The sequence below is a fragment of the Cuculus canorus genome, chromosome 2, assembly GCF_017976375.1.
Source record: "Cuculus canorus isolate bCucCan1 chromosome 2, bCucCan1.pri, whole genome shotgun sequence".
Lineage (NCBI taxonomy): Eukaryota > Metazoa > Chordata > Aves > Cuculiformes > Cuculidae > Cuculus > Cuculus canorus.
This window is the reverse complement of record NC_071402.1, coordinates 161,428,940-161,454,201: the sequence shown is the minus strand read 5'-3', so window position 1 is coordinate 161,454,201 and position 25,262 is coordinate 161,428,940. Positions and strand designations below refer to the sequence as shown.

At 66.7% G+C, this 25,262-nt stretch overlaps 2 protein-coding genes across 3 annotated transcripts; one reads left to right on the top strand and one right to left on the bottom strand.

The window, feature by feature from the left end:
* Positions 1-2,556: 2,556 nt before the first annotated feature.
* CDK5 (cyclin dependent kinase 5) lies at positions 2,557-9,657 on the top strand. Its single transcript, XM_054058473.1, has 12 exons — positions 2,557-2,675; positions 3,469-3,557; positions 4,521-4,588; positions 4,677-4,737; positions 4,909-4,965; positions 5,051-5,146; positions 6,897-6,971; positions 7,051-7,147; positions 8,622-8,691; positions 8,799-8,859; positions 9,299-9,379; positions 9,465-9,657. Exons 1-12 carry the CDS (start codon positions 2,639-2,641, stop codon positions 9,549-9,551), a joined length of 879 nt encoding a protein of 292 aa, XP_053914448.1. The 5' UTR covers positions 2,557-2,638; the 3' UTR covers positions 9,552-9,657.
* Positions 9,658-10,589: 932 nt separating this feature from the next.
* On the bottom strand, positions 10,590-24,359 carry ASIC3 (acid sensing ion channel subunit 3). 2 transcript variants are annotated; one of them, XM_054058431.1, is made up of 11 exons: positions 23,746-24,359; positions 19,337-19,487; positions 18,230-18,357; positions 16,254-16,404; positions 16,131-16,187; positions 15,100-15,265; positions 13,600-13,691; positions 12,224-12,303; positions 12,068-12,124; positions 11,409-11,455; positions 10,590-10,690 (listed from the first exon to the last, which is right to left on the bottom strand). In XM_054058431.1, exons 1-11 carry the CDS (start codon positions 24,310-24,312, stop codon positions 10,615-10,617), a joined length of 1,572 nt encoding a protein of 523 aa, XP_053914406.1. In that variant the 5' UTR covers positions 24,313-24,359; the 3' UTR covers positions 10,590-10,614. The 2 variants fall into 2 exon arrangements, with proteins under 2 accessions (XP_053914406.1, XP_053914407.1); XM_054058432.1 differs by having other exon boundaries at positions 15,100-15,253; positions 23,746-24,357.
* Between the last annotated feature and the right edge of the window lie 903 nt (positions 24,360-25,262).

Below are 25,262 nucleotides of genomic sequence, written 5' to 3'. Positions count from 1 at the left end.
GGGTCCTAGAGGGGTCAAAGGGGGTTCCCGGGGGATCCAGGAGGGTTCTGGGATTCCGGGGGGGAACCTGAGGGGTTCTGGGGAGGGGGCTGAGGTTCCCGGGGGATCCCGGGTGTCCTAGAGGGGTCAAGGGGGGTCCTGGGGGACCCAGGGAGGTCCTGAGGGAGGGTCTCAGGGGGTCCTGAAAGGTTCTGGGGTGTCCTGAGGGTCCCAGGGAGTCCTAGAGGGGACAAAGGGGGGTCCATGGGGACCCAGAGGAGATGCTGAGGGGTTCTGGGGTGTCCAGGGAGTCCTGAGGAGACCGTGAGTGTTCCGGGGGGCTCTGGGGCGGTTCTGGGCCCCAGGAGGCCCCCGGGAGACCAGAGAGGGGGTTCGGGGGGGGCAGGGGATGCTGGGGAGTCTCAGGGGAGGCAGAAGGGGCGGAGGACGGGGGGTGTCGGCGGTTCCGGGGGCCCCGCGGGGGCGCTCGGAGCTCTCTCTTACCGGAGCGGCGGCGGCACCGACAGCGACAGCGACCCCGGCGGGCGCGAACACCGACGGACCCGCGGTACCGGCGCCGCGGGGCGGGCGGGGCTCGAACCCGGAACCCGGCGGGCAAAGGGGCGGGGCCTGAGGGAGGGGGCGGGGCCGACGGGGACGGGGCCTTGAGGAAAGGGGCGTGACCTGAGGGGGCGGGGCCTGGACGTTGAGCGCGGCTGGCAAAAGAGGCGGGGCATGAGGGGCGGGGCATGAACAAGGAACCGGGCAGGCAAAGGGGCGGGGCCTGAGGAAGGCGATGCTTAGGGAGCTGAGGGGGCGGGGCCTGAGGGGGCGAGGCTGGAACCCGGAAGGCAGTGGGGCTCCTAAGAGGCGCGGGGCCTGAGAGAACGTGGCTTGAAGGAGGCGTGGTTTGAAGGGGGTGGTTAAAGGGGCGGGGCCTAAAGGGGCGGGGGTTTGACCGGGGGCAGTGACCTGAGTGGGCGGTGCATAAGCGGAGTCGAGATAGGGGCGTAGCTTGGGGGTGAGGCTTAGCGATGTGGGGGCGTGGCTTAGCGATACAAGGGCGTGTCTTATGGCTACAGGGCGGGGCTTGTGGGTATGGGGCGGGGCCTCAGAGAGGGCACTGGGGTGCAGGGGAGGAAGGAGCGGGGGGCGGAGCAGGAGGCGGGGCTAGAGGACAGGCCAGCCTGTGTGAGGGGGCGTGGTTTTGTGCAGGGGGCGTGGCCAAGGGCCCTGACAGGTCCGCGTCACAGGGGTTGCCGCTTGTTGGGGGCGTGGTCTGTCGAGTGGGCGTGGCTTAACAAGGGGGCGTTGCTTTTCTGTAGGGGCGTGGTTCGTGTATGGGTGTGGCCAGCGCGCTGCCCGGGGCTGTCGCTGGGGGGCGTGGTTTAGTATGGGCGTGGCTTTGTGTAGGGGGCGTGGCTGGGGCGTGGCTTATCATGGAATCATAGAATCACCAGGTTGGAAAGGACCCATTGGATCATCGAGTCCAACCGTTCCTAACACTCCCTAAACCATGTCCCTAAGCACTTCATCCACCCGTTCCTTAAACACCTCCAGGGAAGGTGACTCGACCCCCTCCCTGGGCAGCTGTTCCAGTACCCGATGACTCTTACTGTGAAGAATTTCCTTCTGATATCCAACCTGAACCTCCCCTGACGGAGCTTCAGGCCATTCCCCCTTGTCCTGTCCTCTGTCCCTTGGGAGCAGAGCCCAGCTCCCTCCTCTCCACAACCTCCTTTCAGGCAGTTGTAGAGAGCAATAAGGTCTCCCCTCAGCCTCCTCTTCTCCAGGCTGAACACCCCAGCTCTCTCAGCCGCTCCTCGTCAGACGTTCTCCAGCCCCTCACCAGCTTCGTTGCTCTTCTCTGGACACACTCCAGAGCCTCAACATCCTTCTTGTGGTGAGGGGTCCAGAACTGAACACAGTACTCAAGGTGTGGTCTCACCAGGGGCAGAATCCCCTCTCTGGACCTGCTGGTGACCCCATTTCTGATACAAGCCAAGATGCCGTTGGCCTTCTTGGCCACCTGGCACACTGCTGGCTCATGTTCAGTCGGCTGTCAACCATTACCCCCAGGTCCTTCTCTTCCTGCAGCTCTCCAGCCATTCTTCCCCCAGTCTGTAGCGCTGCATAGGGTTGTTGTGCCCCAAGTGCAGGACCCGGCATTTGGCCTTGTTGAACCTCATCCCATTGGCCTCAGCCCAGCAGTCCAGCCTGTTCAGATCCCTTTGCAGAGCCTCCCTACCCTCCAGCAGATCCACACCTCCACCCAGCTTAGTGTCATCCACAAACTTGCTGAAGGTGCACTCAATGCCTTCATCCGGGTCATTGATAAAGACATTGTACAGCGCTGGACCCGGCGCTGAGCCGTGCAGAACCCCACTTGTGACTGGCAAGACAGAGGCGGCTGTGGGGAGGGGCGGGGCTTAGCGGGGGCGGGGTTTAATGAGGGGCGGGGCTTAGCGAGGAGCGGGGTTTAGTGAGGGTCGGGGTTTAGTGAGGGGCGGGGTTTCATGGGGCGGGGCTTGGTGAGGGGCGGGGCTTGGTGAGGGGCGGGGCTTGGTGAGGGGCGGGGCTTGGTAGGGGCGGGGCTGGGTTAGTGCGCGCGCGCGGCGCGGTCGCTGCCGGGTGGGGGCGGGGCGGAGCGCCGGGAGCGATGCAGAAATACGAGAAATTGGAGAAGATCGGGGAAGGTGCGGGGGGGGGGGGGGGGGGGGGCGCGGGCGGCGCGCGGCGCTCCCGATCCTCCGGTGCCGTTCCCTTTCCGTGTTCCCGTTCCTAGTGCCGTTCCTGTTTCCATTCCCGGTTTCCGTTCCCCGTTCCCGGTGCTGTTCCCATTCCCAGTGCCATTCCTATTCCTGGTGTCGTTTCTATTCCCATTCCTACTCCTGTTCCCATACCCAATTCCCCCGTTCCCATTCCCCGTTTCCCCTTCCCCATTCCCTGCTTCCGTTTCCCCTTCCTCGTTCCCCTTCCCCGTTCCCGTTTCCCATTCCCCATTCCCTATTCCCGTTCACATTCCCTGTTTCCCATTCCCCCTTCCCCGTTCCCATTCCCCATTCCCCGTTTCTCATTCCCCACTCCCGTTCCCATTCCCCTTCCCATTCCCTGTTTCCTATTCCCCATTTCCATTCCCCGTTCCCATTTCCCATTCCCCGTTCCCATTCCCTATTCCCGTTCCCATTCCCCATTCCCATTCCCCGTTTCCCGTTCCCCATTCCCCGTTCCCCGCTCCCGTTCCTATTTCCCATTCCCCGTTCCCATTCCTCGTTCCCGTTCCCCATTCCTGTTCCCATTCCCCGTTTCCCATTCCACATTCCCCACTCCCGTTCCCGTTACCGGTTCCCATTCTCCACTCCCGTTCCCATTCCCTGTTCCCATTCCCCGCTCCCATTCACTATTCCCATTCCCCATTCCCCACTCCCGTTCCCGTTCCCCATTCCCCGTTCCCGTTCCCATCCCGCGGACACCTCCCGCTCCCCGCAGGCACCTACGGGACGGTGTTCAAGGCCAAGAACCGGGAGACGCACGAGATCGTGGCGCTGAAGCGGGTGCGTCTGGACGATGACGACGAGGTGAGGGGGGGGGCGAGCGCCCCCGGGGCCCCCCAAACCCCCCCGGCTCCCCCAGGGGTCTCTGCCCACCCCCCCGCTGCCCCCCCCGGCCCATCCTGACCCCCCTGATCCCCTCTGGACCCCCTCAGCCCCCCCTCAGCTCCCCTGATCCCCTCCCTGATGCCCCCAACCCACCCTGACACCCCTGACCCCCCCGATATCCCCCGATCCCCCTCCCCCGATTCCCCCATGGCCCCCCCCACCCTTCTGATCCCCTGTGGACCCCCTCAGCCCCCCCTCAGCTCCCCCTCAGCTCCCCTGATCCCCACCCCCGCCCTCCTGATGCCCTCTGGTCCCCCCGTGGTTCCCCCAGCCCATCCTGACCCCCCTGATCCCCCCATGGCCCCCTCAGCCCTCCGATCCTTCCCTGACCCCTCTGATCCCCCCAGTCCATCCTGACCCCCTGGCCCCCCCCCAGGCACACTAATGCCCTCCTGGCCCATCCTGGCCCCCTCGGGGCCCCCCCAGCCCCCCGATGCCCCCCTGGCCCCCCTTGGCCCATCCTGGCCCCCCTGGGCCCCCCCAGCCCCCCTGATGCCCCCCTGACCCCTCTTGGCCCATCCTGACCCCCCTGATGCCCCCCTGACCCCCCTTGGCCCATCCTGACCCCCGTGATGACCCCCTGATCCCCTTGGCCCATCCTGGCCCCCCTGGGCGCCCCCAGCCCCCCGATGCCCCGCGATCCCCTTGACCCATCCTGCCCCCACACCCCCCCCATTCCCTCCCAGACCCCCTGTTCCCCCCCTTGCCCCCCCCCCCCGACTCCCCAATTCCCCCCAGTCCCCCTGACTCATCCTGACCTCGGTCCCCCCAGACCCCTGATCCCCCCCCATGCCCTCCCCAGATCCCCCAGCCCCACCCTGCCCCCCCCAGCCCCCCTGATCCCCCCCAGCCCCCCGTGAGCCCCCCCCCCGTCTCCGGCAGGGCGTCCCCAGCTCGGCGCTGCGGGAGATCTGTCTGCTGAAGGAGCTGAAGCACAAGAACATCGTCAGGTGAGGGGGGGCACAATGGGGTCCTTCCCCCCCCCGGGACCCCCCCGGTGATCGCCGGCGCTCAGCGCCCCCCGTGTTCCCCGCGCAGGCTCCACGACGTCCTGCACAGCGACAAGAAGCTCACCCTCGTCTTCGAGTTCTGCGACCAGGTGGGTACGGCTCCGGCCTCGTGGCGGCTCCGGCCTCGTGCCGGCTCCGGCATCGTGGCAGCTCCAGCCTCGTGCCGGCTCCGGCATCGTGGCAGCTCCAGCCTCGTGCCGGCTCCGGCATCGTGGCAGCTCCGCTGTTGCCACCGCTGCAGCCCTACTCGCTCTCCCCAGGACCTGAAGAAGTACTTCGATAGCTGCAATGGCGACCTGGACCCCGAGATCGTGAAGGTGCTGGGGGGGGGACTTGGGGTGGGGGGGTCCCGGCGCTGCCGGTGCCGCGGAGGCGCTGACGGTGCCGCGCTGCCGCCCGCAGTCGTTCATGTACCAACTGCTGAAGGGCCTGGCCTTCTGCCACAGCCGCAACGTCCTGCACCGCGACCTCAAGCCCCAGAACCTGCTCATCAACAGGGTGAGCGACCGCCTGTCCGTCCGTCCGCGTGTCTGTCTGTCCGTCCGCGTGTCTGTCCGTCCGGCTGTCTGCCTGTCCGCCTGCCTGTCCGGCTGCCTGTCCATCTGCCTGTCCCGTTGTCCATCCTGCTGTCCATCCAGCTGGCTGTCCAATGGTCTGTCTGTCCGGCTGCCCAGTTGCCCGTCCAGCTAGATGATGTCCTGTTGTCTGTCCATCCGGCTGGCTGTCAGTTGTCCATCCAAGTGGCTGTCTGGTTGTCTGTCAGTCCAGTTGTCTGTCCATCCAACTGGCTGTCCAGTTGTCCATCCAGCTGTCTGTCTCGTTGGTTGTCAGTACTGTTATCTGTCTGTTTGGCTGGCTGTCCGTCTGTCCATCCAGCTGGCTGTCCAGTTCTCTGTTCGGCTGCCTGTCCTGTTGCCTGTCCAGTTGTCTGTCTGTCCATCCATTGTCTGCCTGTCCAGTTTTCTGTCTGTCTGTCCAGTTGTTTGTCTGTCCGTCCATTATCCGTCCGTCCGTTGGCTGTCCATCCGTCCATTGTCTGCCTGTCCAGTTGTCTGCCTGTCTGTCCAGTTGTCTGTCCGTCCCTCCGTTGTCTGTCCGTCCCTCCGTTGTCTGTCTGTCCATCCGTCCATTGTCTGCCTGTCCATTGTCTGCCTGTCCATCCATTGTCTGTCCGTCCATTGTCCGTCCGTCCATTGTCTGCCTGTCCATTGTCTGCCTGTCCAGTTATCCGTCTGTCCCTGGTGTTCGTGGGAAAGGGCGAAGGGCCCAGAGCTGGGACGCGGCATTCCTTGTGCCACGGTGCCCGCACGGAGCTCCGGAGCCGGGACGCGGCATTCCTTGTGCCACGGTGTCCGCACGGAGCTCTGGAGCCGGGATGCAGCATTCCTTGTGCCACAGTGCCCGCACGGAGCTCCGGAGCCGGGATGTGGCATTCCTTGTGCCACGGTGTCCGCAGGGAGCTCCGGAGCCGGGACGCGGCATTCCTTGTGCCACGGTGTCCGCACGGAGCTCCGGAGCCGGGATATGGCATTCCTTGTGCCACGGTGTCCGCAGGGAGCTCCGGAGCCGGGGCGCGGCATTCCTTGTGCCACGGTGTCCGCAGGGAGCTCCGGAGCCGGGACGCGGCATTCCTTGTGCCACGGTGTCCGCAGGGAGCTCCGGAGCCGGGACGCGGCATTCCTTGTGCCACAGTGCCCGCACGGAGCTCCGGAGCCGGGACGCGGCATTCCTTGTGCCACAGTGCCCGCACGGAGCTCCGGAGCCGGGACGCGGCATTCCTTGTGCCACAGTGCCCGCACGGAGCTCCGGAGCCGGGGCGCGGCATTCCTTGTGCCACGGTGCCCGCACGGAGCTCCGGAGCCGGGGCGCGGCATTCCTTGTGCCACGGTGCCCGCACGGAGCTCCGGCGCCGGGACGCGGCATTCCTTGTGCCACAGTGCCCGCACGGAGCTCCGGAGCCGGGATGCGGCATTCCTTGTGCCACAGTGCCCGCACGGAGCTCCGGAGCCGGGACGTGGCATTCCTTGTGCCACAGTGCCCGCACGGAGCTCCGGAGCCGGGACGCGGCATTCCTTGTGCCACAGTGTCCGCACGGAGCTCCGGAGCCGGGATATGGCATTCCTTGTGCCACAGTGTCCGCACGGAGCTCCGGAGCCGGGATATGGCATTCCTTGTGCCACGGTGCCCGCACGGAGCTCCGGAGCCGGGGCGCGGCGCTCCCCGTGCCCACACCGCGCTCTCTCCGCAGAACGGGGAGCTCAAACTCGCCGACTTCGGGCTGGCGCGCGCCTTCGGCATTCCGGTGCGCTGCTACTCGGCGGAGGTGAGCCGGGAGCCCCTCTCGGGCCGGGAGCCGGGCAGCCGCGCCCCGGGCGGTTCGGCAGCGCCGTGTGGCCCCGCAGGTGGTGACGCTCTGGTACCGACCCCCCGACGTGCTGTTCGGCGCCAAACTCTACTCCACCTCCATCGACATGTGGTCGGCAGGGTGCATCTTCGCAGGTAAGCGCCGCGCCGGGAATGCCGGGATTGGGAGCCGCGGCGCTGGGAATGCCGGGATTGGGAGCTGAGACACTGGGAATTGCTGGGATTGGGAGCTGAGACACTGGGAATTGCTGGGATTGGGAGCTGAGACACTGGGAATGCCTGGGATTGGGAGCTGAGACACTGGGAATTGCTGGGATTGGGAGCTGAGACACTGGGAATGCCGGGATTGGGGAGCTGAGACACTGGGAATTGCTGGGATTGGGAGCTGAGACACTGGGAATGCCGGGATTGGGAGCTGAGACACTGGGAATTGCTGGGATTGGGAGCTGCCAGCACTGGGAATGCCGGGATTGGGAACTGAGACACTGGGAATGCCTGGGATTGGGAGCTGAGACACTGGGAATGCCGGGATTGGGAGCTGAGGCACTGGGAATGCCGGGATTGGGAGCTGAGGCACTGGGAATTGCTGGGATTGGGAGCTGAGACACTGGGAATGACGGGATTGGGAGCTGCGGCGCTGGGAATGCTGGGATTGGGAGCTGAGACACTGGGAATTGCTGGGATTGGGAGCTGAGGCACTGGGAATTGCTGGGATTGGGAGCCACGGCGCTGGGAATGCCGGGATTGGGAGCTGAGACACTGGGAATGCCGGGATTGGGAGCTGAGACACTGGGAATGACGGGATTGGGAACTGCTGGCACTGGGAAGTGCTGGTAGTGGGAGCTGAGACACTGGGAATTGCTGGGAATATTGCTGAGACACTGGGAATATTGGGAGCCACCGGCACTGGGAGCCACGGGCACTGGGAGCCACTGGTTTTGGGAGTCTTCGGTACTGGGAGCTACTGGTATTGGAAGTTCCTGGCATTGGGAGCTGCCAGGATTGGATGCTGCCGGCACTGGGAGTCACTGGTATTGGGAGCCACAGGCACTGGGGGCCACTGGTGTTTGGAGCTGCTGCTCTTGGGAGTCTCTGGCACTGGGAGCTACTGGTTTTGGGCGTTACTGGTGCTCAGAGCCACTGGCACTGGGAGCTACTGGTTTTGGGCGTTACTGGTGCTCAGAGCCACTGGCACCGGGCGCTGCCGGTACTGGGAGTCACTGGTATTGGGAGTCACTGGTGGTTGGAGCTGCCGGCACTGGGAGTATCTGGCACTGGGAACTGTCGGTGTTGGGAGTTACTGGTATTTGGAGCATCTGGCACTGGGAGTTACTGGTGTTGGGAGTTACTGGTGTTGGGAGTCTCTGGCACTGGGAGTTACTGGTATTGGGAGTCTCTGGCACTGGGAGTTACTGGTATTGGGAGTTACTGGTGGTTGGAGCTGCCGGCACTGGGAGTTTCTGGCACTGGGAATTATCGGTATTGGGAGTTACTGGTATTTGGAGCATCTGGCACTGGGAGTTACTGGTGTTGGGCGTTACTGGTATTGGGCGTTACTGGTATTTGGTGGCGCCGGCGCTGGTGGCCGCGGTCTCACCGGTGTCGGCAGAGCTGGCCAACGCCGGGCGGCCGCTGTTCCCGGGGAACGACGTGGACGATCAGCTCAAGCGCATCTTCCGATATCCTTGGGGGGCTCGGGGGGGGGCTCAGGGGGGGCTGGGGGGGGGGCTGGGGGGGCTCGGGGCGGCGGCGACACCGCGTGCCGGTGGCCCTTGACCGTCACCACGCTGCTGGGGACGCCGACCGAGGAGCAGTGGCCGGCGATGGCCAAGCTGCCCGACTACAAGGTGGGGCTGGGGGGCGCTTGGGGGGCTGGGGGGGGATATTGGGGGGTTCGGGGGTAACTGGGGGGGGCGCTTGGGGGGCCGGGGTGGGATAGTGGGGGGTTGGGGGGTAACTGGGGGGGGGGGCGCTTGGGGGGCCGGGGTGGGGAGTGGGGACATTTGTGAGTTTGTGGTAGGAATTGTGGGGGGTTGAGGGGCACTTGGGGGGCTGGAGGGTAATTGGGGGCACTTGGGGGGCATTAGGGGGTCTGGGGTGGGAATTGGGGGGTCTGGGGGAGGGATGGTGGGTCTGGGGGGGCACTTGGGGGTCTGGGGGAGGGATGGTGGGTCTAGGGGGGCACTTGTGGGTCTGGGGGGGCACTTGGGGTCTGGGGGAGGGATGGTGGGTCTGGGGGGGCACTTGTGGGTCTGGGGTCCCTCGGGGGTCCTGACGCCCCCCCAGCCGTACCCCATGTACCCCGCCACGGCGTCGCTGGTGAATGTGGTGCCGAAGCTCAGTGCCACGGGCCGGGACCTGCTGCAGGTGAGGGGGGGCTGGGGGGGGCTGGGGGGGTCTGTGGGGTGTGGGGGGGTCCCTGTGCCCCCCCTCACCCCCCTCGCCCCCCCAGAACCTGCTCAAGTGCAACCCCGTGCAGCGGATCTCGGCCGAGGAGGCGCTGCAACACCCCTACTTCACCGACTTCTGCCCCCCCTAGGGACCCCCCCAAACCTCAAGGACCCCCCGAACCCCACCCTAGGGATCGCAAACACCCCCAGGGACCCCCCCAAACCTTCAGGACCCCCTAACCCTCCCCAGGGATGGCACGCAACCCCTAGCACACCCCCCCCCAAACCCCTAGAACGCCGCCAGTCCCCCCAGGAGACCCCCCCCAACCTGCAGGACCCCCCACCCCCACCCGGCCCCCTCCCCAGGGACCCCACAGACCCCCCCCCCCAGAGACCACACCCCCCCCCCCCTCAGATCCCCCCCAAACCTCTAGGACCCCCCGACCCCCCGCAGGGATTCCCCCAAACCTCCAGGATCCTCCCAACCCCTCCTGCCTCCCCCCAGGGACCCCCAACATTCCCATGGGGCCCCCCCACACCTCAGGGCCCCCCGATCAGGGGGTGTCGGCGCCCCAGAACCAAAGCCCCCCCTCCGCGCCCCCCCTCGCCACCCCTATTTATTAGTTTTTTAACCCAAAGCTGCTCCCCCCCCAAACCCCACTGATGTGCCAGACATGGGACCAAGAGTGGGGACCCCCCCCCCCAACAATGGGGGGGGTCCTGAGTGCCCCCTCCTGGCAATAGGGGGGTCCTGGGTGCCCTCCTCCCCACTATGGGGGATCCTTCCTGGGTCCCCACTTCTTGCAATGGGGGGGTCTTGGGTGCCCCCTTCTCAGAAATGGGGGGGGTCCTGGGTGCCCCCCCCTCCCTGCAATTTGGGGTCCTGGGTGCCCCCCTCCCTGCAATGGGGGGGTTCTGGATGCCCACACCCCAGAACTGGGGGGGGGTGTCACCCCATTTTGCTCCCCAATGTGTTTATTACCTCCATAAAGCGCTTCCCCGCCCCCCCCAATTGTGCCTCCTCCTTTTTGGGGGACGCCCCCCCGTCCCCCCCAGAGACACGGAGCCGGGGCCGGGGTTCGGTTTTTATTGGGTCTGGGGGCGCAGGCGGCGCATGCAGGGGGGGCCGTGGGGGGGTCCCGGCCCCCAGCCCCGCTGCGGCCCCCCCGGGGACCCCCGTTCCAGCCGGGGGTTTGGGGGGGCTCGGGGGGCTCAGAGGCGAGTGACGAGGTAGCAGGTTCGGGGCGAAGCCGCGGCGCGGGGGGGCGGGAGGGGGGGCACCGGGACCCTGGGGGGCAGCGGGGGGACCCCCACATCCAACAGTTCTCCCTAATTTTCCAGTCCGTCCCCCCCACACTTCCCAGTTCAATCCCACAGTATCCCAGTTCCCCTCCTCGTCTCCCAGTTCCCCCCATCTCCCAGTCTGTTCTCCCCCCAGTTCCTCCCAGTTCCCCCCCCATCTCCCAGTACCCCCCGTATCTCAGTCCCGCCCGTCTCCCCCAGTTCCCCCCCACACTTCCCAGTTCAATCCCCCAATCTCCCAGTTTCCCCTCCCATCTCCCAGTCTGTCCTCCCCGCAGTCTCCCAGTTCCCCTCCCTGTCCCCCAGTTCCCCCCATCTTCCCCAGTTCCCCCCCAGTTCCCCCCATCTTCCCCAGTTCCCCCCATCTTCCCCAGTTCCCCCCCCAGTTCCCCCCCCAGTTCCCCCCCCAGTTCCCCCATCTTTCCCAGTTCCCCCCCAGTTCCCCCCATCTTCCCCAGTTGCCCCCCCAGTTCCTCCCCATCTTCCCCAGTTCCCCCCCAGTTCCCCCCATCTTCCCCAGTTCCCCCCATCTTCCCCAGTTCCCCCCCCAGTTCCCCCCCCAGTTCCCCCCATCTTCCCCAGTTCCCCCCCAGTTCCCCCCATCTTCCCCAGTTGCCCCCCCAGTTCCTCCCCATCTTCCCCAGTTCCCTCCCCCAGTCTCCCAGTGTCCCCCCCATTTCCCAGTGTTCCCCCAGTTCTCCTACCTGGGGGTGGGGGGGACGGGGGGGCTGTGGGGGACACCGGGGCGCTCCTGGGGGGGCAGCGGGGTGAGGGGGGGGACAGTTTGGGGGGGCAGTACCAGGGTTTTGGGGTGCGGGGGTGGGGGTGTACTGGGGGGGTTGGGGGTGCAGGGTTTGGGGGTGCCAGTCTGCAGGGCGGGGCTGGAGTTCGGGGGTGCTGGGGGGCTGCAGGATTTGGGGGGGCACAGGGGATTGGGCCCGTAGGATTGGAGGGGGTGCAGGGATTTGGGGTGCAGGATTTGGGGGGGCACAGGGGATTGGGCCTGTAGGATTGGAGGGGGTACAGGGATTTGGGGGTGCAGGGTTGGGGGCTTGGGTACTGGGGGGGGGTGTTGGGGTGTGGGGGTTTGGGGTTCTGGGGGGTGGGGTTTGGGGTGCACGGTCGGGGTTTGGAGTTTTGGGGTACTGGTGTGTGGGGGAGTTGGGGGTGCAGCGTTAGGGGTTTTGGGGTTCTGGTGGTGGTGGTGTGGGGTGTTGGGGTGCAGGGGTTGGGGGTGTGGGGGTCTGGGTTTTTGGGGTACTGGTGTGCGGGGTTTTGGGGTGCAGGATGGGGGTTTTGAGGTTCGGGGTACCAGTGAGCGGGGGGTGGAGTTTTGGGGTGCAGGGTGGGGGTTTTGGGGTACCGGCGAGCGGGGGCGCTTTCTGTCGCGATAGGCGCTGAGCAGTTTGTCGCGGAACACCTGGGGGGGGGGGGGGGGGCAGGTCAGGACCCCCGGCCATGGGGCTGGGGGGGTGCGGGGGGGCTTTTGGGGGGCTCAGGGAGGTTTTGGGGGGCTCACCTCGCACAGGTAATCCAGGATCTCCAGGACGGTGAGGAGGCTGGCGCCCACAAACAGCCCCATCTGCCCCCCAATATCGCCTGCGCCGCCGCCGCCGCGCGTCAGGGGGGCTGCGACCCCCCAACCCCACCCCCAGGACCCCCAAACACCCCAGGAACGCATCTGGGACCCCCACCAGGACCCCCCAAAACCTCCAGGAACCTCCAGCCCTCCCCAGGACCCCAAAACCCCCAGGACCCCCAAACTCCATAGGACTTCCCAGGGACCCCCCAACACCCCCAGCACCCCCAAACCCTCCCTGGGAACCCCCAACTCCCCACGACCCCTAAACCCCACAGGACCCCAAACTCCCCTGGGACTCCCAGACCCCCATGAGACCCCCCAATTCTCCAGGACCCCCCAACTCCCCGGGACCCCCAAACCCCCCTGAGATCCTCAAACTCCTCTGGGATCCCCAAATCCCCCTGAACCCTCAAACTCCTCTAGGACCCCCCCAACTCCCCTGGGACCCCAAACTCCATAGGACTTCCCAGGGACCCCCCCAACCCCCCAGGACTCCCCCAAAGCCCCCGGGACCCCCCAAACCCAACAGGATTCCCAAACCCCCTCGAGACCCCCAAAGTCCCCCGGGACCCCCAACACCCCTGGACTCCCCCAAACCCCCCTGAGACCCCCAAAGCCCCCCGGGCCCCCCAAATCCCCCCAGGACTCCCCCAAACACCCCTGGGACCCCCCAAACCCCACAGGATTCCCACCCCCCCCCCCGGGCCCTCCCAAACCCCCCCGGGCCCCTCAAATCCCACAGGATTCCCAAACCCCTCGGGACCCCCAGCCCCCCGGGCCCCCCAAACCCCCTCGGGCCCCCCAAACCCCACAGGATTCCCAAACCCACCCGGAACCCCCAAACCCCCCCAGGACTCCCCCAACCCCTCGGGCCCCCAAAGGCCCCTGGCACCCCCAAAGCCCCCCGGGCCCCCCCAAACCCTCCCTGGGAACCCCCAACTCCCCACAACCCCCAAACCCCACAGGATTCCCCCAAACCCCTCGGGCCCCCCCAAACCCCCCCAGGACTCCCCCAAACCCCCTGGGCCCCCCCAAAGGCTCCCGGGCCCCCCAAACCCCCCCAGGACTCCCCCAAACCCCCTGGGCCCCCCCAAAGGCTCCCGGGCCCCCCAAACCCCCCCAGGACTCCCCCAAACCCCCCCCCGGGCCCCCCAACCCCCCCTGGGACCCCCAAATCCCACAGGATTCCCAAACCCCCCGGGCCCCCCAACACCCCCAGGACTCCCCCAACCCCTCGGGCCCCCAAACCCCCCGGGACCCCAAACCCCCCCGGCCCCCCCAAACCCCCCCCGGTCCCCCCCGTCCGCACTGACCCAGCAGCCCGGCCACCTCGTAGGCCTTTTTCTGCTCGATGCTCTCGTAGTTGAGGGCCTCGAAGAAGATGTCGAGGACGAGGACGTTGTCCCTGGGGGGACACGGGGGGCTGTGGGGGCACCGCGGCACCGCCGACACCAACCGCCACCTGAGCCCCCGCCCGCGCCATCACCCCATCCCGTGCCGTGGGGTGCCATGGGGTGCCATGGGGCGCCGTCTGGCTGTGCCACATCACCCCATCCCTTGCCATGGGTGCCATGGGGTGCCGTGGGGCATGTGCCATGCCATGGATGCCATCTGGCTGTGCCGTATCACCCCATTCTGTGCCATGCGGTGCCGTGGGATGCTGTCTGGCTGTGCCACATCACCCCATCCCGTGCCATGGGGTGCCATGAGGTGCCATGGGGTGCCGTGTGGCTTGTGCCATGCCGTGGATGCCATCTGGCTGTGCTATCACCCCATTCTGTGCCATGGGGTGCCGTGGGGCACCGTGGGGTGCCATGGGGCGCCGTCTGGCTGTGCCACATCACCCCATCCCATGCCGTGGGGTGCCGTGGGGTGTCATGGGGTGCTGTGTGGCTTGTGCCATGCCATGGATGCCATCTGGCTGTGCCGCATCATCCCATCCCGTGCCATGGGGTGCTGTGGGGTGCCGTGGGGCACTGTCTGGCTATGCCACATCACCCCATCCCGTGCCATGGGATGCCACGTGGCGTGTGCCATGCCATGGATGCCGCCTGCCTGCGCCACATCACCCCATCCCGTGCCATCCTGTGCCATGGGATGCTGTCTGGCTTGTGCCACACCATGGATACCATCTGGCTGTGCCATATCACCCCATCCTGTGCCATGGATGCCACCTGCCTGTGCCACAACAACCCATCTCATGCCATGGATGCCATCTGGCTGTGCCATATCACTCCATCCTGTGCCATGGGATGCCATGGGGCGCTGTCTGGCTGTGCCACATCAACCCATCCCATGCCATGGGATGCCGTGTGGCATGTGCCATGCCATGGGTGCCATCTGGCTGTGCCACATCATCCCATCCTGTGCCATGGGATGCCATGTGGCATGTGCCATGCCATGGGTGCTGTCTGGCTGTGCCGTATCACACCATCCCGTGCCATGGGATGCTGTCTGGCTTATGCCATGCCATGGATGCCATCTGGCTGTGCCACATCACCCCATCCTGTGCCATGGATGGCACCTGCCTGTGCCACAACAACCCATCTCATGCCATGGGGTGCCATAGGGTGCCATCTGGCTGTGCCACAACACCCCATCCTGTGCCATGGGATGCCGTGTGGCACGTGCCATGCCATGGGTGCCATCTGGCTGTGCCACGCGGTGCCTGGTGGTGCCGTGGCAGTGCCCCGTGGTGCTTCACGGCGTCACACAATGCCGTGTGGCGCCATGTGCTGCCACGCGGTGCCACGCGGTGCCGTGGTGGTGCCTGGTGGTGCCGTGGCGGTGCCCGGCGGTGCGGTGGCACTCACGCGATGTACTGCTCGCTCTTGTTGAACTTGCGGGCGAGGTACCGCGCCGACGCTTTGCTGGGGATTTTGACGACCGAGAGCTCTTTGCCGTAGCGCACGGCGGCGCAGGGCGTGCGGCACGCGCAGAACTCGCTGTCGCGCTGCACCAGGAAATCTGGGGGCGCGGCTGGCACCGACCGCGCCGGCACCGGGGACCCCAGCGCCACCGGGCACCATCCCAGTGCTCCCAGTGCCCAATCCCAGTGCCTCCAGTGCTCCCAGTGCCCCCAGTTCCCCCCAGTTCCCCCAGTTCCCCCCATGCCCCATCCCAGTGCTCCCAGTGTTCCCAGTTCTCCCAGTATATGACCCCAGTGCTCCCCAGTGTCCCAGTGCAGGATGTCAGTGCTCCCAGTGTCCCCAGTTCCCCCAGTGCTCCCAGTGCCTGATCCCAGTGCCCCCAGTTCCCCCCATGTCCCCCAGTGCCCAATCCCAGTGGTCCCCGTGCCCCCAGTTCCCCCATGCCCTCCAGTTGACCCATTTCCCCCAGTCCCCCCCAGTTCCCCCAGTGTCCCCAGTGTCCCCAGTCCCCCCCATTCCCCCCAGTCCCCCCATTCCCCCCAGTCCCTCCCAGTCCCCCCATTCCCCCCATTCCCCCCCAGTTCCCCCCATTCCCCCATTCCCCTCATTCCCCCATTCCCCTCATTCCCCCCATTCCCCCCATTCCCCCCATTCCCCTCATTCCCCCATTCCCCCCAGTCCCCCCAGTTCCCCCCAGTCCCCCCAGTTCCCCTCATTCCCCCCAGTTCCCCCCATTCCCCCCCAGTTCCCCCATTCCCCTCATTCCCCCATTCCCCCCCATTCCCCCCAGTTCCCCCATTCCCCTCCAGTCCCCCCAGTCCCCCCATTCCCCTCCAGTTCCCCCAGTCCCTCCATTCTCCCCATTCCCCCCATTCCCTCCATTCTCCCCATTCCCCCCCATTCCCCCCCATTCCCCCCATTCCCCCCAGTGTCCCCCATTCCCCCCGGTCCCCCCATTCCGGTGCCGTACGCACCGAGCGCGGGGTCGGCGCACTCCTTGTACTGCTCGGGGGTGCAGACGTTGGCGCTGCCTGCGGGGAGGCGGCGATGGCACAGCGGCGGTGGCGCGGGCGCGGGCGCGAGGCCGCGCGGCTCACCTGGCATGTGCACCATGCGGCAGTTGCAGTTCTCGGCCAAGTACCGCGTCTCGCAGTCCAGGCGGCACGCGGGGAGGCTGTAGGCGCCGAAGAACTCCGACTCCGGGGGGGTGGCCTTGCAGTCCCCCCACGGCGGCGGCAGGTACACCAGCTGCCCGGCGCTAAGGACAACCGCACCACCGGCGCACCACACCGACACTGCCGTGTCACCGTGTCCCCGGCATCCCCCTGTCCCCCACATCCCCCTGTCCCCGGCATCCCCGTGTCACTGCATCCCCGCATTACTGCATCCCCGTGTCACTGCATCCCTGTGTCACCGTGTCCCCCGCATCCCCGTGTCCCCATCATCCCCATGTCCCCGGCATCCCCACATTACTGCATCCCCATGTCACAGCATCACCGTGTCCCCATCATCCATCCCTGTGTCCCCGGTATCCCCACATTACTGCATCCCCATGTCACAGCATCTCTGTGTTACTGCATCCCCATGTCACCATGTCCCCATCATCCCCGTGTCACAGCATCTCTGTGTCACTGCATCCCTATGCCAACGTGTCCCCAGCATCTTTGTGTTATTGCATCCCTGCATTACTGCATCCCTGTGTCACAGCATCCCCATGTCACAGCATCACTGTGTCACCATGTCCCCATCATCCCTGTGTTACTGCATCCCCACGTCACTGCATCCCTGTGTCACAGTGTCCCCATCATCCCCGTGTCCCCATCATCCCCATGTCCCCGGCATCCCCACATTACTGCATCCCCATGTCACAGCATCACCGTGTCCCCATCATCCCGTGTCACAGCATCTCTGTGTCACAGCATCTCTGTGTCACCGTGTCCCCATCATCCCCATGTCCCCAGCATCCCCGCATTACTACATGCCCGTGCCACAGCATCACTGTGTCACTGCATCCCCACCCCACGACATCCCCATGACGCGGTGCCCATGACGCGGTACCCGTGACGCAGTACCCGTGACGCGGTTCCCGTGACGCGGTACCCATGATGCGGTACCCGTGACGCGGTGCCCATGACGTGGTACCCGTGACGCGGTACCCATGATGCGGTACCCGTGACGCGGTTCCCGTGACGTGGTACCCGTGACGCGGTACCCATGACGCGGTACCCATGATGCGGTACCCGTGACGCGGTTCCCGTGACGCGGTACCCGTGACGTGGTACCCGTGACGCGGTACTCGTGACGCGGTACCCATGACGCGGTTCCCGTGACGCGTCACCCGTGACGTGGTACCCATGACGCAGTACCCGTGATGCGGTTCCCGTGACGCGGTGCCCATGACGTGGTACCCGTGACGCAGTACCCATGACGCGGTACCCGTGACGCGGTACCCGTGATGCGGTTCCCGTGACGTGGTACCCGTGACGCGGTACCCATGACGCGGTACCCGTGACGCGGTACCCATGATGCGGTACCCGTGACGTGGTACCCATGACGCAGTACCCGTGATGCGGTTCCCATGACGCGGTACCCGTGACGCGGTACCCGTGACGCGGTGCCCATGACGCAGTACCCGTGACGCAGTACCCATGACGCGGTACCCGTGACGCGGTACCCGTGATGCGGTTCCCGTGACGCGGTACCCATGATGCGGTACCCGTGACGCGGTACCCGTGACGCGGTTCCCGTGACGCTGTACCCGTGACGTGGTACCCATGACGCGGTACTCGTGACGCGGTACCCGTGACGCGGTACCCATGACGCGGTGCCCGTGACGCGTCACCCGTGACGTGGTTCCCATGACGCAGTACCCGTGACGCGGTACCCGTGACGCGGTGCCCGTGACGCAGTACCCGTGACGCGGTACCCGTGACGCGATGCCCATCACGCTGTACCCATGCCGCGGTGCCCATGAGGCGGTGCCCTTGACGCGGTACCCGTGACGCTCTACCCGTGACGCGGTACCCATGACGCGGTACCCGTGCCGCGGTGCCGGTGCCATGCCGGTGGATACGCGCTGCTGCTGGCAGGAGACGAAGGTCTGGAAGCCGGGGGCGACGCCGAAGCCGAGCTGGTCGATGGCGGGGGGCTCGTCCTGGCTGTGGATCTGCACCTTCACCCCCGCCTCGAACGACGTCTCGTCTGCCGCCGCGCAGCCGCGACACCGGTGACACCAGTGACACCAGTAACCCAGTGCTCCCAATGCCCCAGTGCTCCCAATGCTCCCAGTGCCCCCAGTGTCCCAGTGCCCCCATGTCCCAGTGCTCCCAGTGCCCCAGTGTCCCGGTACCCCAGTGCCCCAGTGCTCCCAGTATCACAGTGCTCCCAATGCCCCAGTGCTCCCAGTACCCCAGTGTCCAGTGTCCCAGTGCTCCCAGTGCCCCCAGTGTCCCAGTGTCCAGTGCTCCCAGTGACCCCAGTTCCCCCAGCACCTCCAGTTCCCCCAGTGCTCCCAGTGTTCCAGTACCCCCAGTGTCCAGTGCTCCCAGTACCCCACTGCCCCAGTACCCCAGTGCTCCCAGTACCCCAGTGTCCAGTGCACCAGTGCCCCAGTGCTCCCAGTGTCCCAATACCCCAGTACTCCCAGTGTCCAGTGCTCTCAGTGTCCCAGTGCCCCCAGTGCTCCCAGTACCCCACTGTCCCAGTGCTCCCAGTGCCCCAGTCAGGGGCCCAGCCCCCCAGCTACGAGTCAGGACCCCACCATCCCCAGTGCAGGACCTCAGCCCCCCCAGTACCTCCCAGTGCAAGATCCCAGTGCCACCAGTGCAGGATCCCAGTGCCCCCAGTACCTCCCAGTGCAAGATCCCAGTAGCCCCAGTGCAGGATCCCAGTGCCCCCAGTACCTCCCAGTGCAAGATCCCAGTAGCCCCAGTGCAGGATCCCAGTGCCCCCAGTACCTCCCAGTGCAGGATCCCAGTAGCCCCAGTGCAAGATCCCAGTGCCACCAGTGCAGGATCCCGGTGCCCCCAGTACCTCCCAGTGCAGGATCCCAGTGGTTCCCGTGCAGGGTCCTAGTGCCCCCAGCACCCCCAGTGCAGGATCCCAGCCCCCCCAGTACCTCCCAGTGCAGTACCCCAGTGCCCCCAGTGCCCCCGGTGCCCCCGGGGGGTCCCCCGCTCACCGGTGTCCCCCCAGACCGGCAGGTACTCCTCCTGTTGGACGTTGAGCATCAGCTCCAGTCCGTTCCCGGCGCCGCCCTGCAGGGAGCTCAGCACCTCGCGCCCCGCGCCCCCCGAGTTGAAGGTGTAGCACTTCCCCAGGCGCGTGAAGATCTGGGGGGACCGCCGGACCCTCAGCGCAGGGAAATGGGGGGCAGGAGCCCCCAGGACCCCCCATTGCACCCAGGGACCCCCCCCATTGCACCCAGTGACCCCAATACACTCAGGGACCCCAGAGCACCCCAAAACCCCCTCTCCATTGCACCCAGGGACCTCAGGGACCCCAAAGCACCCCGAGACCCCTTCATTGCACCCAGGGACCCCAGTGACCCCAATACACCCAGGGACACCCCCCCATTACACCCAGGAACCCCAGTGACCCCAAAGCACCCCGAGACCCCCCCATTGCACCCAGGGACCTCAGGGACCCCAAAGCACCCCGAGACCCCTTCATTGCACCCAGGAACCCCAGTGACCCCAAAGCACCCCAAGACCCCCCCATTGCACCCAGGGACCCCAGTGACCCCAATACACCCAGGGACCCCCCCCATTGCACCCAGGGACACCAAAGCACCCCAAGACCCCCTCTCCATTGCACCCAGGGACCTCAGGGACCCCAATACACACAGGGACCCCCCCATTGCACCCAGGGACCTCAAAGCACCCCGAGACCCCCCCATTGCACCCAGGGACCTCAGGGACCCCAAAGCACCCCGAGACCCCTTCATTGCACCCAGGGTCCTCAGGGACCCCAAAGCACCCCGAGACACCCCCTCATTGCACCCAGGGTCCTCAGGGACCCCAAAGCACCCCAAGTGCCCCCCATTGCACCCAGAGCCCCCAGGATCCCGATGCCCCCGGGGGACCCCAATGCACTCAGGGGCCCCCAAAGCCCCCAGGGACCCCCAGGGACCCCCAGCCCCGGGGAAATGGGGGTGCCATGCTTCATGGGTGCCCCACCCATGGGGTGCCCCCCCCTCCCCCTCTGCCGCATGGGGGGTGGAGGGGGGGGGGCGCTGCCATGGCAACGGGGCTGCTCCCAAAAAGGGGACCGTCGCCATGGCAACGCATTGCCCAAGGAGGAGGGGGGGGCGGCTGCCATGGCAACGGCTGCCCGGGCCGGGGATGCGCTGGGGGCCGCGATGGGGACACCGCACCCCTGCACCCCACAACTGGGGGAGGGGGGGGCTGCACCCCAGGGACCCCCTGTCCTGCACCCCAGGGACCCCCTGTCCTGCACCCAGCACCCCCTGTCCTGCACCCCAGGGACCCCCTGTCCTGCACCCAGCACCCCCAGTCCTGCACCCCAGCACCCCCTGTCCTGCACCCCAGGGACCCCCTGTCCTGCACCCCAGCACCCCCAGTCCTGCACCCCAGCACCCCCTGTCCTGCACCCCAGGGACCCCCTGTCCTGCACCCCAGCACCCCCAGTCCTGCACCCCAGCACCCCCTGTCCTGCACTCAGCACCCCCAGTCCTGCACTCAGCACCCCCTGTCCTGCACCCCAGGGACCCCCTGTCCTGCACTCAGCACCCCCAGTCCTGCACTCAGCACCCCTGTCCTACACCCAGCACCCCCAGTCCTGCACTCAGCACCCCCTGTCCTATACCCAGCACCCCCAGTCCTGCTCTCAGCACCCCCTGTCCTGCACCCCAGCACCCCCAGTCCTGCACTCAGCACCCCCTGTCCTGCACCCCAGCACCCCCAGTCCTGCACGCAGCACCCCCTGTCCTGCACCCAGCACCCCCTGTCCTGCACTCAGCACCCCCTGTCCTGCACCCCAGCACCCCCTGTCCTGCACTCAGCACCCCCTGTCCTGCACCCCAGCACCCCCAGTCCTGCACGCAGCACCCCCTGTCCTGCACCCAGCACCCCCTGTCCTGCACTCAGCACCCCCAGTCCTGCACCCCAGGGACCCCCTGTCCTGCACTCAGCACCCCCTGTCCTGCACCCAGCACCCATGGGTGCCACTGCAGCCCAATCCCAGTGGGATAAGAGAAGGAATGCACCCATGGGCGCCGCTGCAGCTCCAGAGCGCAACCCTGATGTGATGGGAGAAAGGGTGCACCCATGGGTGCTCCTGGAGCCCAACCCTCCTGGGACTGACCACGGTTGCACCCACGGGTGCCACAGCAGCACCAGAGCCCAACCTGGGTGGGATGGGAGAAAGGGTGCACCCATGGGTGCCACTGCAGCCCAATCCCTGTGGGATGAGAGAAGGGATGCACCCATGGGTGCCACTGCAGCCCAATCCCGGTGGGATGAGAGAAGGGACGCACCCATGGGTGCCACTGCAGCCCAATCCCTGTGGGATGGGAGAAGGGATGCACCCATGGGTGCCACTGCAGCCCAATCCCTGTGGGATGGGAGAAGGGACGCACCCATGGGTGCCACTGCAGCCCAATCCCAGTGAGATGAGAGAAGGGATGCACCCATGGGTGCCACTGCAGCCCAATCCCAGTGGGATAAGAGAAGGGATGCACCCATGGGTGCCGCTGCAGCACCAGAGCCCAACCTTGGTGGGATGGGAGAAAGGGTGCACCCATGGGTGCTCCTGGAGCCCAACCCTCGTAGGACTGACCACGGTTGCCCCCACGGGTGCCACAGCCGCACCGAACCCCGATGGCGTCGGGACGGGAGAAGGGATGCACCCATGGGTGCTCCTGGAGCCCAACTGTCATGGGGTTGACCACGGTTGCCCCCATGGGTGTCACAGCCGCACTGGACCCCGATGCCATCGGGACGGGAGAAGGGACGCACCCATGGGTGCCACTACAGCCCAATCCCAGAGGGATGGAAGAAGGGACGCACCCATGGGTGCCATTGCAGCCCAATCCCAGAGGGACGGGAGAAGGGACGCACCCACGGGTGCCACAGCCGCACCGGACCCCGATGGCATCAGGATGGGAGAAGGGACGCACCCATGGGTGCTCCTGGAGCCCAACTGTCGTGGGATTGACCACGGTTGCCCCCATGGGTGCCACAGCAGCACCAGGGCCCAACCTTGGTGGGATGGAAGGGACGCACCCATGGGTGCCACAGCCGCACCGGACCCCGATGGTGTTGGGACGGGAGAAGGGACGCACCCATGGGTGCTCCTGGAGCCCAATCCCTGTGGGATGGGAGAAGGGACGCACCCATGGGTGCCACTACAGCCCAATCCCAGAGGGACGGGAGAAGGGACGCACCCATGGGTGCCACAGCTGCACCGGACCCTGATGGTGTCGGGATGGGAGAAGGGATGCACCCATGGGTGCTCCTGGAGCCCAACTGTTGTGGGATTGACCACGGTTGCCCCCATGGGTGCCACAGCAGCACCAGGGCCCAACCTTGGTGGGATGGAAGGGATGCACTCATGGGTGCCACAGCCGCACCGGACCCGGATCGTGTCGGGACGGGAGAAGGGACGCACCCATGGGTGCTCCTGGTGCCCAACTGTCATGGGGTTGACCATGGTTGCCCCCATGGGTGCCACAGCCGCACCGGAGCCCGATGCCATCGGGACGGGAGAAGGAATGCACCCATGGGTGCCATAGCAGCCCAATCCCAGAAGGATGGGAGAAGGGACGCACCCACGGGTGCCACAGCCACACCGGATCCAGTTCGTGTCGGGACGGGAGAAGGGACGCACCCACGGGTGCCACTGCAGCACCAGAGCCCAACCTTGGTGGGATGGGAGAAGGGACACACCCATGGGTGCCACAGCTGCACCGGACCCCGATGGCGTCGGGACGGGAGAAGGGACGCACCCATGGGTGCCATAGCAGCCCAATCCCAGCGGGATGGGAGAAGGGACGCACCCATGGGTGCCACTACAGCCCAATCCCAGAGGGACGGGAGAAGGGATGCACCCACGGGTGCCACAGCCGCACCGGACCCCGATGGCGTCGGGACGGAAGAAGGGACGCACCCATGGGTGCCACAGCTGCACCGGACCCCGATGGCGTCGGGATGGGAGAAGGGACGCACCCATGGGTGCTCCTGGAGCCCAACTGTCGTGGGGTTGACCACGGTTGCCCCCACGGGTGCCACAGCAGCACCAGGGCCCAACCTTGGTGGGATGGGAGAAGGGACGCACCCACGGGTGCCACAGCCGCACCGGCCCCGGATGCCGTCGGGACGGGAGAAGGGACGCACCCACGGGTGCCACAGCCGCACCGGACCCCGATGGTGTCGGGACGGGAGAAGGGACGCACCCACGGGTGCCACAGCCGCACCGGACCCCGATGCCGTCGGGATGGGAGAAGGGACGCACCCATGGGTGCCACTACAGCCCAATCCCAGAGGGATGGAAGAAGGGACGCACCCACGGGTGCCACAGCCGCACCGGCCCCGGATGCCGTCGGGCCGGGAGCGTCGCGGCGGCACTCACCACGGTGAAGTTGCGTGCGGTGCAGCCGGCGCCGCGGAAGGAGCAGCGCAGCAGCATCTCGGCCAGGTCGTGGCCGGTGCGGTTGTAGAACTCGTCCATGCGGAAGGGTTTGGCCTTGAAGTTCTTGAAGTTGGCTTTGTCGCGCAGGGCGGCGAGGACGCGCGGCTCCGCCAGCTGCGGGTGGCTGATCTCGTAGCGCTCGTTGAGCAGCGCCAGCAGCTCGCCGACGTGGTAGAGGTCGTTGCGGGTGATCTTGGAGAAGCGGAACTCGTTGAGGTTGCAGATGGTGATGGCGGGGAAGGTGAGGTTGCGGGCGGCCACCTCGTCCAGCTTGGTGACGTGCGGGTAGGTGAGGAAGTAGGCGACGCGCTCGGCGCACACCGCCAGCAGCAGCCCCAGCGACCCCAGGAAGAAGGCGCCCCACAGCGCGCGCCGCAGCGAGGCCGCCCCGTAGGCGAAGACGTGGCTGAGGCCGTGCAGAGAGGAGCTGTGCGCGAAGGCGCGAAGGCTCGACGGCCCCGAGACCCCCGCGCTGCCCCCCGCGCTGCCCCCCGAGTCCCGGCGCATCCTCGACGCCCTTTCGACGCCCTTCAGCCCCACAGCGACCAGGGACCCCCGCCCATGGGGGGGGGGGGGAAAGGGGGGAGATGGGGGGGAGATGGGGGAGAGATGGGGGAGAGAGATGGGGGAGAAGGGGGGGAAAGGGGGGGAGATGGGGGGAGAGATGGGGGGAGAGATGGGGGAGATGGGGGGAGAGATGGGGGGAGAGATGGGGGAGAGAAAGGGGAGATGGGGGAGATGGGAACAATGGGGGAGAAATGGGGGGGAGAAATGGGGGGGAGAAATGGGGGAGAGAAGGGGGGAGAAGGGGGGAGATGGGGAGAGATGGGGGGAGATGGGGGAGATGGAGGGGAGATGGGGGAGAGAAGGGGGGAGAGAAGGGGGAGAGAAGGGGGAGAGAAGGGAGAGAGATGTGGGAAGAGATGTGGGAGGAGATGGGGGAGATGGGGGAGAGATGGGGGAGATGGGGGAGAGATGGGGGAGATGGGGGAGATGGGAGAGATGGGGGGAGAGAATGGGGGGAGATGGGGGAGAGATGGGGGAGAAAAGGGGGGGAGAGATGGGAGGAGATGCGGGGGGAGATGGGGGAGAACGAGAGAGATGGGGGAGATGGGGGTATGGGGGGGAGATGGGGGGAGGAGAGATGGGGGTGAAGGGGAGATCAGGGGAGATGGGGGAAAGAGGGGGTGATGGGGGAAAAGGGGGAGATGGGGGCGATGGGAGGAAAGAGGGGGTGAAGGGGGTGCAGGGAGGGGTGGGGGAGAAAGGGGGAGAAAGGGGGTGAAAGGGGGAGATGGGGGTGAAAGGGGGAGAAAGGGGGAGATGGGGGAGAAAGGGGGAGGCGGGGATGGGCGGAGGGCGGAGGCGAAGCAGCGGCGGATGGAGGGGATGAAGAAGGGGATGAAGAAGATGAAGGGGGCGCGGGGGATGATGGCGACGGGGGGGGAGGAGCGGGG